This window comes from Montipora foliosa, chromosome 3 (assembly GCF_036669935.1).
Source record: "Montipora foliosa isolate CH-2021 chromosome 3, ASM3666993v2, whole genome shotgun sequence".
Classification (NCBI taxonomy): Eukaryota; Metazoa; Cnidaria; class Anthozoa; order Scleractinia; family Acroporidae; genus Montipora; species Montipora foliosa.
The window spans coordinates 33203393-33216328 of NC_090871.1; the positions used below are offsets into that span (position 1 = coordinate 33203393).

At 39.5% G+C, this 12936-nt stretch overlaps 1 protein-coding gene across 3 annotated transcripts in view; it reads right to left on the minus strand.

Moving 5' to 3' along the window:
* The window catches only part of LOC137997321 (basement membrane-specific heparan sulfate proteoglycan core protein-like), a 112221-nt gene that overhangs the window by 5199 nt on the left and 94086 nt on the right, over positions 1-12936 (minus strand). For all 3 annotated transcript variants that reach the window (XM_068843244.1, XM_068843245.1, XM_068843246.1), the window contains exons 37-43: positions 9196-9456; positions 8716-8917; positions 7020-7312; positions 5401-5664; positions 3361-4143; positions 1513-1591; positions 1297-1372 (exon numbers count right to left, since the gene is read on the minus strand). In XM_068843244.1, coding sequence (XP_068699345.1) covers positions 1297-1372; positions 1513-1591; positions 3361-4143; positions 5401-5664; positions 7020-7312; positions 8716-8917; positions 9196-9456 — 1958 coding nt within the window. The remainder of the gene's footprint in view (positions 1-1296; positions 1373-1512; positions 1592-3360; positions 4144-5400; positions 5665-7019; positions 7313-8715; positions 8918-9195; positions 9457-12936) is intronic.

Here is a 12936-nt window from a genome sequence, read left to right on the forward strand (position 1 = left end):
TCGGAGAACACAAATCATCAGTAGGCCCTTCTTGTATATTTGATTAGCACATCAGTAAGTAGGCTATCCTTTGTATTTTTCATAAAGTATATTCTATGTGTTTACGCCGATATCAACAATGTGCCAAAGTAACCCTACAATATGAGGTCTTCATTCGTCATAAGGAGTAAACTGTATCGTTTAATAACGGTGCTAAATTGAATTTTCATGATATTCGGTATGCCTAATTATTTTTTTCTCAGTGCGTGAGCGGGCGGAATTCAACAAATCCTGGAATTTGATTGGTTCCGGGAGCGGGCGGAATTTTATCATCCGGCCCGCTCACGGCGGGCGGAATCCTAGCCTTGATTGCGTGAGCTTGTATGATGACCTTTTTTGACACCGAATCCGTTTACATACAGAAGTTACGTTTTATTAGACCAGAAGTTTGGAAATATAATTCTCAATCTCATTAATAATTCATGAACTGAAAAGCCTATCAAAAATGGACAAATTCGTCACGGGCCTGACTTCAAACCTGGATGAAAACCACGCGTGTTTTGGATATCGTATCCAAACCACAAGTTGTTTTCATCTAATTCCTCATTGGATATCAAGACAAAAGAATTCAAACAAAAGAAATTAGACGAAAGAACAGCGTTCTTAATAACTCATTTTCCATTGTTAACAACAATGTTTACATCACAATTAGCAAAGGAAGCAGAATTCAAAAATGCACAACGTTGTTTGAAAAGCCATATCAAAAAAGAACTCGTGCCTCATGTTTCATCATAGGTTCCAAACACCTTGAAACAATAAAAGCACCCCGTCGTCAGCCTCGTGGTTTCATTTAGTTTCTCGGTATTTAGAACCTATGATGAAACACTCGCACTCGTTGCAGATATATTACTTCAAATAAGAATATTTCACTTAGAAACGTTCAGTTTGTAAGTCGCTTTAATACTGCATTTATTATCAACGCGGTGCGAGTGAACAATTAAAAAAGTGATTTCAGAGAGGAAGGGAGAGAGAGAGAAATAAATAAAAATAAATAAGTTCTTTTACCAGCTAAGGGTCGGTCCGTAGAGCGAAAAACTGTGATTGAGGTCTTGAAAATGCTGCCCGAGGCCGCAGGCCGAAGGCAGCTTTTTCGCTATACGCGACTATAACTTGCTTTTTCACTATACGGACTTCCCAGCTGGCAAATAACATATACACTGTATTTACTTTTCAATAGCCATAACTTGCACTCGTAACTTGCTAGGAAAAGTATGAAAACTGAAAAAAGAAACGCAGTAGTTATATGACTACTCTTACCTTTCCTTGCCATAGGATTACCCCAACTCGAGCTTCAGTCTTTATTTCTAACGACACATAGTCCGGTTTCGAAACTCTATAAGCAAACAAAGGACGCATTGTTAATATTAGGAGCTAGAATTTAAGCTTTGTGAAAGTTCTCGTGACATTTAATTGTGCAAGTTTAGAAACTGAAGTGAAAGCCTCACGGGAGGAAAATCTTATGGTGTAACATACCTTGGCCCACGAATGGCAGATGCTGGGAACTCTAAAAAACCATCACCGCTGAATGAGACACTGTCGCCAACATTAAGAGCTATAAAGATACATCGTTTAAATGAAGCAATCGTTAATTTATTCATTTGTTTATTTTTTTATCTAGTTTATTATTAAGTTAGTTGATTAGCTCGTCATTAAATAAAATCTTATCGAGTTAACACACTCACTAGACTGTACTTTAAATTTAAAGCATAGTACATTCGTGACGTTGTGTGAAAGCCTCCTGAACTAAGATTTGGTCTGTGTTCCCAGCTTTGCATGCTCTGGATCTCCAATTTTGATTCTCAGGTCCTTGTAGGATCACATAGTTTCTAACGCAAAAAGATCCCTCTTTGTGGGTTAAAAGTTCTCCTCCCTGAAAACACGGGCTATTCACTTAGAAAACACACACCGTGAGAGACCATAGGGGTGCGACTGTTAAACTGAATTGGACCTGGTTGTGAAAGAAAATTCATGAAAGGAACTTGGTTCGCGTGGAATGAGTTAGGAGAGGGTATGTTCATTATTTTTAACTTAAGCTTTTTATTTAACTTTACTCTCTCTCTCCTACTGCAAGACAGTTTACAATGAGTGCGGAATATTCAATTCGATCCCTGAGAGAAAACTGGAAACCAAGCCATGTAAAAAATGACTTACGTATATTAAAAGACGCTGATTACAAGCAAAGTAAATTAAAGTCAATTTATTTAACGTCGGTAGTTCCTTCAGTTACGAAACTAGTATCAATGGAAGCCGAAGGTGCGCCTTTTACCCCCCTCCCTCCCTCTGTCAGTGCTCCTTTTCACGGATATTTAAGGCTAGAGCTACAAGGATTAGAGGAAAGTGGAAACAGACGTTGAAGTTACCGAGGATGGAACTGCGGACCCCTTGCTCCGAAAGCCGAGCAGTAGCCAACTGAGCTACGCCTGCAAATATTGGTTTTTGAGGAGAGGGGAAAACCGGAGTAGCCGGGGAAAAACCTCTGGGAGCAGAGTAGAGAACCAACAAACTCAACCCACGTATGGTGTAGAATCCGAGAATCGATCCTGGGCCACATTTGTGGAACGCGAGTGCTCTCACCACTGCGCCAGCCCTGCTCCCCTGCTCCTCCCTGGCCTGGGTTGCTCGAAGTATGGTTAGCGCTAACCAGCGTTAAATGCCATGAAACCTATAGGTTTTGATACCTTTTCACCAACGGTTAGCACTAACCAGGATTCGAACAACTGGCCCCAGATGGATATGTTGCCGGTTAAATCCAGTCTCAGGTTAAATTGGTGATCCTCATTTTGCCTGGATTGAATACGCACTCAGATGATTGAAGAAACTTAATTAAATAAAAATAATTAAGCCTAGAGAAAACTTATGGCCAGGTTAGTATAAGTTTTGGTTATTACACATGGATATTAATTGACTTTTTATCATAGAAAAGTAAATAATGAAAAGAAGTTTGTTAGGTTGAGCACGCTCGTTGTACACATGTAGTGTATCCATAAATCTGGAGGGTCCGAGTTCGAGTACCGGTAAGTTCATAGTACAGTTCCTTGTCCCGTTGCTGTGTTGTAATGTCGAGGCTGCATGAATACGTGTATGAATACAGAAGCCGATAAGATGATACGAAACATTGAGAAGATGTGTTGAGATGCGTAAGACAGAGCTTGAGGGAAGGTATAGGTGTTTTCAATCCTTTTTAGTGGGTTGATAGCTGCTTTAAACTAGGTAGAGTGCATATTCAACCTAGGTAAAATGAGAATCACCAATTTAACCTAAGTAAAAGCGGATTCAATCTGAGCCCGGATTTTACCGACAACAGATTCACCACATACTTACAAATCTCACAACGTTTGCCACCATAGCCAATGGGGCAGCTACATATCCTTTCTTGAGACGTCGACGTTACTCCACCGTGAAAACAGGTTTGGTTACCCCCTGGTACAACCAGTTTAACTTCACACTTTTCTCCAGTATAACCAGGTGCACATGAACAGACAAACCCGGTCTTACCAACTGTGATACATGTTGCATTGTTCAGGCACGGATTGATCTCACAAGGTAACAAGCACTCTGTACATTGCTTGATACCACGCTGATTAAGGTTTGACTTGAGCAAGTTTATTTCCCTTCCATCTACGGAAACACTCGAAATGCAGCCAAACAGACCAGTGCTGACGCCAATTTTATTGGTGTCGATTGTAGTAAAATTATCTACGCCACCGATGAACAAGTCTAGGCCCAGATTCAGTCCAACTGAACAACACCTAGAGTTCGCCTTGACAGAAGAATCGTTGTCAAATTTCATGACCGCCTCATCCAGTTGTCTTTCTATCCTGACGGTGTGCCAAATCCCCAATGATAACTTTCTCGCGGCGCGCACAATACCAGGACCACTTCCCATGTCAAACCTAAACTCCACTATTCCGTCATTGATGGCGAGTGAAATGAAGTCTCCGCGAGCAGGGTAGGATTTCTGACCATTGTAAAGCAGAAGCATGTTTTTTTGTGATTTTAGGATCATAAACATCATAGACAATTTCAGTTGACGAGCAGCACCTTCGATTCCAGGGAAGGACATAAACGACTTTCCCTCGAACATAGGTGTATCGATAGGAATGCCTAGGAATGAGACAAAAAAGCACTGAGAAGAAAGGATAAGCTGCAATCCTCACCAATACTATGACGGAGTAATATAAAGATTTAGCCAAGCCTAAAAACGGAGCTTCCGTGTTGTTCATTCTTACAATAAGTTAACCTGGTTTTATTAGAAATAGAACGCAAACTACGGTGGCAAACATGAGGCTAAACAAGCGCATAACTTAACGTTTCATATGTCTCAACACATATCTTCAGAAGTAACCGTTAGCTAAAATTCTTGAAATATATAACAGTAATTTGAGTAGCTTATAAATGAAGTAAAATTGATAGTAACAAAAGGACTTAACAATAAAAAGATAAACAAAGATATACAAGAAACAATGAAAACAAAAGTCTTAGGGGATATATACCGTATAAATGCAAATACCTAACACACATGTAAAACTTATTCATAAAGATACAACTTTTCGCTGCTAACGTGGTCATTTAAGGATGGCTGAAGATCACGAATAAAAAGTTTCTTTTATGGTACAATGTCGGTCGGACCTCCCAGCGGCTAGAATTTCAAAGTGGTCCCATTTTAAGTTTTGACCAGTTGAGATTACGTGATTAGCTAGAGCTGACGTGTTTTTGTTACTTAACAACGCCTTGAAGTGTTCAGATTTCCGGTCATCTAGCCTAGGCATTGTTTTACCAATGGCTTGAGCCTGCGATCTAATTGAAAAACCAGTACCTGGTCAGCGGTCATTTAAAAAAAGCTGAAATCGATTAGCTTTAAACTTGAGCCCACGATATGGTCACGTGATACTGGCCAGCGTATACCTTGTTTTGACAGCTGTCAATTAACCACAATATGGATGTCCAATATCAGAGATGTTGCCGACAAAAAATACGGGTTGCACCACAGACTTTCACATTGGCATACATGGAGGGGTGGACGTACGGGCGGCCGCACAGTCGTACGGTCGTGCGATGAACAAAACCGAATTTTCTCACACAGAGGGGTTACCATAGTTTCTTACTCACGGTGCTCCGCGCTCGCGTCTTCGGCGCGCGGAGCTCCGCTATAAACTGTTGCACCTAATTCGGTGGACGCAATCATTACGGGAATTATATTATCGCACTATTTCAAACCTTCGTGTGGCGTTGTAAAAATATCTTAACGATTGTATTTCCCGTGGCTTACGTTTATTATTTCTTTATAATTTTCCTCTGGTAGTTTCTGGTACATGCCGTTTCACGGCTCGCCAAAGATACCAGTTTACAGATGACACAAACCTTGCTCACATCTTTCCCCAGAGAAACCAGCAGGACAGACGCATCTGAACCCGTCAGTCCCGATATTCTTACAACGTCCTCCGTTGCAAATTCCAGGAGAACACCGCTGACCAGAGAAGTGACATGTCTTTCCCGAGTAGCCAGGCTTGCAACTACACACGAAACCCCAATCTCTACTGACCTCTGCGCAGGTGCCACTGTTTTTACAAGGTCTGGTTTGGCATACTTCACAGTCTTCTACGCCCACGCGATTTAGGGGATCTCCTGCCAAAACAAGAGGATTTACCGCACTCAATGAGTTGTATCATGGGTGCTGAATTTTCACATACAGTCTGTGGTCTATATTCCCGGTAGCTGGACAATTCGCCCCACGGACAAATAGTCTCATGTCCCAGGAGAAATTGCAAACAATGGTTCTGCAAACGTTTTGGGGGCTAATAGAGGTGTATTATGGGATTGTGCAAGTAGTGAATTAATTAAAGCCTTTTAATCCAATCCTTATGAAAAACTGGTTTTTAATATCCAACGTCCCGAAACTTCATCTTGGTCGGCAATTTTAACCGTATAAGTGTTTTTAGCAATTGCACCACAGTTGATACCTTTTGATTCTCAAATTTGCATACGGCTTAGCTCTAATTGTTCAATTAACCAAGCGACGCGAAACGGATCGAAAATTCTTGTCATCTTATTGGTTGATTAAAACGAGAGACGCCACTCGAAGGACTATGAAAGAAGCACCTTCGCCGTACATTTGGTCAAAATCTGTTCTCACCTTTTAGTTAACCGAGTTAAAGTTAATATAAGAATCGTTAACACTAAGTCAAAATTAGTCTTTTTGGAATCGTAACTTCGGTAAAATATTAAATCAAGTAAGTTTAGTGCAATTAAGTTAAGTACAGCCATTTGTAATCATAGAAAAGGATACCCCGGGTTTATATCATACTTAGTATAATCGGTATCGTTAAGACCTATAATTATAAGTTATCAAGTGAAGCTATGATCCTCACAGTTATGAACGCAATTTTTGCAATTGCGGAAATTGCGTTCATAACTGCGAGGATCATAGCTTCACTTGATTTCATATCTGCAGTTCATATATGACCCATTTCATATATCATTTCATCGTTGATTCATTCCTCACGGGAACATGAGAACCCACAAATGACCAGCTCTCAACGTCAGTGGCTTCATAGCTCAGTTGGTTAGAGCAGAGAAGGACTATTGTTTGCGACCTTATCTGTATGATTATTGGTTAGAAGTTAAAATCTACCTTTCCTGTGCGATTATTAATGTTTTCAGATTGGGGGCTAATCGTCCAGAAAGTGGGGGCTATTTGTCCGTGGGGCGAATTGTCTTAGTTTCAAAGAAAGCAACAAAATATGAGAAAGTCAAAGTAAACATTAATACATATGGGGTCGCAAAAGGAGCATATATGTAAAACAACCCACGGCTTCTCATAGCTACTTGTGAGTTTTCTATCAAGGAGAAGCTTTCGTGCCTTTGCTTGCGTACCTTTTTTGCCTTTGCATGGTATTCAATGAACGTTAACACAAAATTTATGCGGGGGAAGTTTACAACACTTTTAAAATGTCCTTCAAATAAAACAATCATAATCTTACCGAGGTTTGTCACTTTCCCATTGACAGCCAAATAACTCAAACAGCCGATAAACCCCGAATTAAAACCTGCCAGGGTGCTTATTGCAGAGAAGTCAGGAACTCCACCTACATAAAGAGCCTGATTCAAATTCAGTCCCGTACTACTTCCCTTAGAAAGCCCAGTTGCAGGAGGTTGGCCGTCAATGATGAGATTTCCTTTTCTTTGATTACGAGCTAAAACGACTGTGTGCCACTCGTACAGGCCCAAGGGTTGCTGGCTTCTAATGATTGCCGGCTCAAAGCCAAGGTTAAATCTATGATTTTAAGACATCAAATTCATAAGAATCGTGAGAAAGGTAAGGTTGCCTTTTTATCCACCACACTATCATTACAAGTGATGAAACAAATGCCTAAGGGGCAAAATAACAAATTTTTAAGCCTCCACATTTTCAGTGGAAGAGCACACCGGAAATTTTTTTCCTTGCATTAAAGTTCCACTACTCAGTATCAAAACTTGAAGTAATTTTTTGCTTACAGCAAATGACCAGGGACGTTCAAGTTCGACAAATTTGTGTCAATACATTTAAATGGAACAATTTTATGAGATTCGCCAAACTACACCCTTCTAACCAATTCTAAGCCTTGCATAATTTTATATTGGTACTCGTGCGATCCGAGGCATTAAAAAGCATGTTGAGAAATAATTTACTTTATCTTGTATGGGCGCTGATGCTCCAGATCGGGGAGATCATTTCCTTACAGTTAAAATTGCAGTTTATAACTGAAACGTTCGGTGTCTCAAATATGAGTTTGAGGGTCTAAATAGTTGAAATTCCCGCACTGTATGCTAAATCAGTTGCCTGGCAAGTGGCAAGTGCACCTTCGATTAACTACTGAGTATATAGTCTCCTCAGGCCATCGATCTTAGCATGGTCAAGTTAGCCATTGCGGAATTCCCATTTAAAGTAACCGTTTTTTCCGTATAAATTTTTGGTCCGGCTTAGCAATAATTGGCAAACACCAAAATCCTAACAAGAAAGATAAAGTACTTTTTTAGACATAAGCTAAAAAGACAACTGTATTATTTCCAACGTTAATTAGTTTGAAGTACTTTCTAGAATCTTACATAGCACGTTTTTTGCCAAGGTATCCAATACAGTCTACGTTGTTTCACTTTACTGGTTAGCCCACACCCATTATATTATATTATATTATATTTAGCAATTATTGAATGAGGCTGAGTAAGATATGAAGAATTCTGCAGGTCGAGGAGGGTGTTATCCACCAAGGCCCGAAGGCCGAGGTGGATAACATCCTCCGAGATCTGCAGAATTCTTCATATTCTACGGAAGCCGAATTCAATAATTGCTTTATTATTCATTCAAAATATTTTCTTCGCTCAAACTTCTAAGCCTACTCGCAGCCATTTTTCTGTTCAACAAAAATAACACAATCTCGTCCCCAGCTTTTTTCGGTCAACGGTTCAATAATTTGCAGCGGGCTGCACTTTTGACGTCATTGGTTCAACAATCTGCAGCGGGCTGCACTTTTGACGTCATTGATTCAATATGACGAAGTTTCTTTCCAAATTTGGTGAACAGCAGCCGGTTATGGTGCACTATGCGTGTGGTTTTAACCAATCAGAAACGGGGAAATATTTTGAATGAATTATATTATATTATATTATATTATATTATATTATATTATACATTAATACCTAAATTCAGCAAATCCGTCTGACATTCCGAACGATATGAAGTCCCCTACAGATTCATTAGTTCGCTGATCATTGTACAGTATAAGTCCGTCGGCCATTTCTGGTATGAAAACAATTTCAACGGTGACATTCAGTGGTTCCTTCGTAAGTGGTGATAAGGTCAAATAGGACAGTGGTTTTTGCGTGAAGCGTGGTACAGGCACTAGAAAACAAAAACAAACAGCAACATGCTGCGAATAAGAAACTGACAACCACTCGATAAATTGTACGGCAGCCAACTAATTCCTCAACTTGCTCATTGCCTGGTAATTGGGGGTATTGTAGAAGCAGTCCTGACCAACCCGTTCTGTAAGGTTGTTCCAAATATTGCCGAGACATCTATTTCTCCCAATTATAAGTGTGAGGTAATCGATGTGATTATAAGCTTTGCTTATTATTATATTCTATCATAGCTAGCTTAGAGAGGGCTCCAACGATTACCTTTTACTTCCAAAAGTGAACTTTGTTTTGTCGACCCCTCGATATTCAAAGCACTGCATTCATAGAGCCCTGCATCGTTTTTAGTGACATTGGTTATGGTCAATACTCCCCCCTGTACCGTACTGTTTGCCGGAAGAGAGCCGTTTAATTTTCGCCAAGTTAAGTCTGGTACTGGAGAACCGCTAGCAATACAAGTGAATTCCGTTGACTCTCCAATCTTTATCTGAGATTTTTGTGGAATGACTGTGATTTTAGGAGCCTCTAATAAAAGAGAGAACATAATTGTTAAATGAGAATTTTCAGTGACTTCAAATAACAGCTTCAATGCGCCTTGGTATAAGTCCTCTTTGTCTAAATAAAATTCAATTTTCAAACCATCCTCTTTCGTTTAATTTAACTAATGCTAACTGAACTCAACTTTCTGATGTCGACCCTCGGGAACGACAGAAAGCCTGTAACCTTAACCATCTGAAGACGAACGGGGTCTTTCTGCAGGTACCAGGAAGCATTGTGTTCTTGGTCACTTGGGATTAGTCTTTATTTGGAGTTGTTTTGTTTTCTGTCTTTTGTTTCTTTTGTTTTACGTAATGTCTGCTCCGGTAACTGCAGAAGCTGCCAGACGAAGACAGCACAACTGACCAAACAGGAATTACTGCTCTTTAATAAGCATATCATTCTGTATGGCATGGGGTTCTCGGTGTTGAGGCCTGTCCTCTGTTTTATACTCAGGGGGCCGCAAGCTAGAAAAGTGCAAAGGTTAATTGCGGTTCACTCTGTAAATAAAGTTATCGTATCTTATTATTCCACTATTACGCCATTTTACCATACTTTGTCAGGAGAACGAGAAAAATATGAGACGGTAATACACTGTAGTGTACCGGTTTGACCGGCTAAGAACAGAACAAATACGGATGGAACACGGGAATTTTCCATTGAAAGAAATTGTTTTCAACATTCACGAACATTTTGCAGCTCACTGCTCGTGTTTTTCCTTGCCCCTGCGGGGCTCGAAAATTGCTACGCAATTCGCAAAATATCCTCGCCTATTATATGTTAGCATTTAACTATAAAAAACTGCGATAAAACATATCTAAACATAAACATACTAAAAAATACTAAATACTATGTTAAGAATTTTGTTAAGAAACGACGACGTTTTGACTTTAGCTTAACGTCATTATCACGTCAAAGTAATTTGAAAATTGCAATCTATAAATACTAAAAGACAATAAGAAGAAGAAGACCGTAAAGTGAAAGAAAGGAACAATGATAATTAAGCAAAAATTTTGGCACGTATGGAGTCCGTTTGGATATTCAAATTAGGCTTGAGACTCTTAATGAGGAGCATTTCGTAGCCTAAGCAACTAAATTTGCCCTGGCAATTTCTTAAGACCTTAAATTGGTATTCTTTCAAAAGATCTTTACTGCCGCGAGCTTGCAAAAAATATCGAGCAAATGCTGAATTTTTGTGTTCAGCAATGTGTTGGTGAAGGTGTCGTGCTGTATACCCAACATAGTCTGCATCGCACAGGTCACATTTAAAATAATAAACAACACATTGCCGGTTCACAACTAATGGCTTTATTTCTTTGGGTGTAAGATCTTGCCCCAATTTTATTCTCACAAAAACCGGTTGTACTATAACACCAATCTTATGACTAAAATCGCGTAATTCTTTAAGGACCGCCTTGGCAGCCACTTGATCTTTGAATGGAACACTAATTACAAATTTAAACGAGGATTACCTGTACGGTGATTAGAATTTTAAGGGTCATTGGTCGGGAACGTAGGAGTCACGTGAGATAGAGCGCCCGAAACCAGAGCTTGCAGTCTTTAAATTGCCACGCAAGTTAATTTACAAGTTCATTGATTTTGAAAACCCCTATTTATAAAGTATTAAGTACGTACACAACTCGCATTTAGCAAAGGCTAGCCGAGGCGAGTTGTACCTACATAACGTAAAGTAAGGTAGGTGTTTATTATGTAATTAGGTCAATGTCCTTTTCTTCAATGACGTCAGTCAAGTCGTCGTACACGAGCCGTGAGCCGATTTTATAGGGTGAGAAGGTGACTCCTACGTTCCTGACCAATGATTCATAGAATTCTAATTAAACTTCACCTTACAGGTAAGCCTCATTTAATTTTCGTGACTGGTCTGTCACTAAGAAGTCACGTTAGGCTTTAAAGTAATGTAGCAATGAAACAATTATAAGCCAAAATATAACATTTAATTGAGAAACTGTGGGATACAACTTGTTCGCCAAAATTCTCATTACAACTTAAGGGTGTGTTGTAAAACGTCCAAAAAGTATACTCTCTTGCCCATCCTGTAGCGTTCATTATAGAGTACAATGGCGTGTTGTTAGCGTATGCTGCTCATGTAGATGCAGCACGAGTACTAAGTGCTCCATAAACAGATACATTTATCTCTGATCTTGAAAGAAAAAACTTTTATCCATCTCCTAACCGAGTCCTTGTGAACTGGTTTAACCGGTTTAACATTAACATAACGATTTAAGCCACAACCTATCCCCACCGTTACGTACACCTTCTGTTCTTAAGGTATTGTTTAAGGCATCATACAACACATTGAAGGCACTATCTGGAGAGTATGCTTTAAAAACAAGTGGTTCCTGGTGCTTTCCAGGATTAGATGTTTTAACTCCACGATCATCACTCACATTTATACCACTAATTTTAAGGCTATGAATTGTTACTAGAGGGTGATGGCTAAATGAGTGACCTCCTTGTAGCAAACCACAGTAGAGAGCGCACTCATCGCAGTGTTAATTGTGCTATAAGAACATCCATCCTTGTGCAGTGTATAAAGAAAAATCAATACCATTTTCTACAGCAGCTAAAACGGGAATAACTTCAAACCCGTCAAGTGTCATGTAAGGAGATGCAGTTGTTTTTGTGAAATGGGTATCTAGATATGCGATTGAGACATGACATTGTTGCCTTAGGTGTGAAAACACAGACTTCAACAATTTGGTAAATTTTCTTGGACATTGTGCAAAGCCATTAGCAAAAACATATGAACTCATACTACTGCCCCATCCACCACAATTTTAGATATGTTTTTTGTAAAATGGGTGTATTGGGATAGAGTAATATGCATCCTTGAGACCAAGGTTGCCATATAACAACCTGGTTTCATAAGGCACACAGGGTTCCATAAAATGTTTTTTTTTTAATAACTGGAGTGTGATCAGTATTCATTCCATTGACTGACTTAAGATTTAAAATCTTGTGATGGGCTCCACCTTTTTTGAAACTGGTAAAGATGGGGAAATATACTCCCCATCTTCATGATCACATGCCACAATAACCTTTTTATGCAGTAGCTTAATGTGATTTCTGAGTCATTCAACAGGCTCTGTTTGAACCTCTGAGAGGTTAACATGAATTAAAGCCCTATTCTGACAGGGATAACAATAAAATTCAGTCTTTTGACCAGACACTGTTTTCAGAATATCTGGGTCTGAAGTTTGCCATTGTAAATAATGGTTAGCTGTATTACCTGCACTGAAGGTTTGAATTCTTTCATTCAAATATGTTGACAATAGCACCATGGAATCAAATTCCTGCCTTACCTCAAACACGTCAAATCGTTTTGACAGGGTATTTACGATTTCCGATCCGATGGACCCGTTCTTTTCTTGGAGTAGTTCGGACTGTACTTCCTGAAGTAGTGATTCGTGTAGGGATGGCTCTTCCCTAAAAAGGATTCTCACTGCC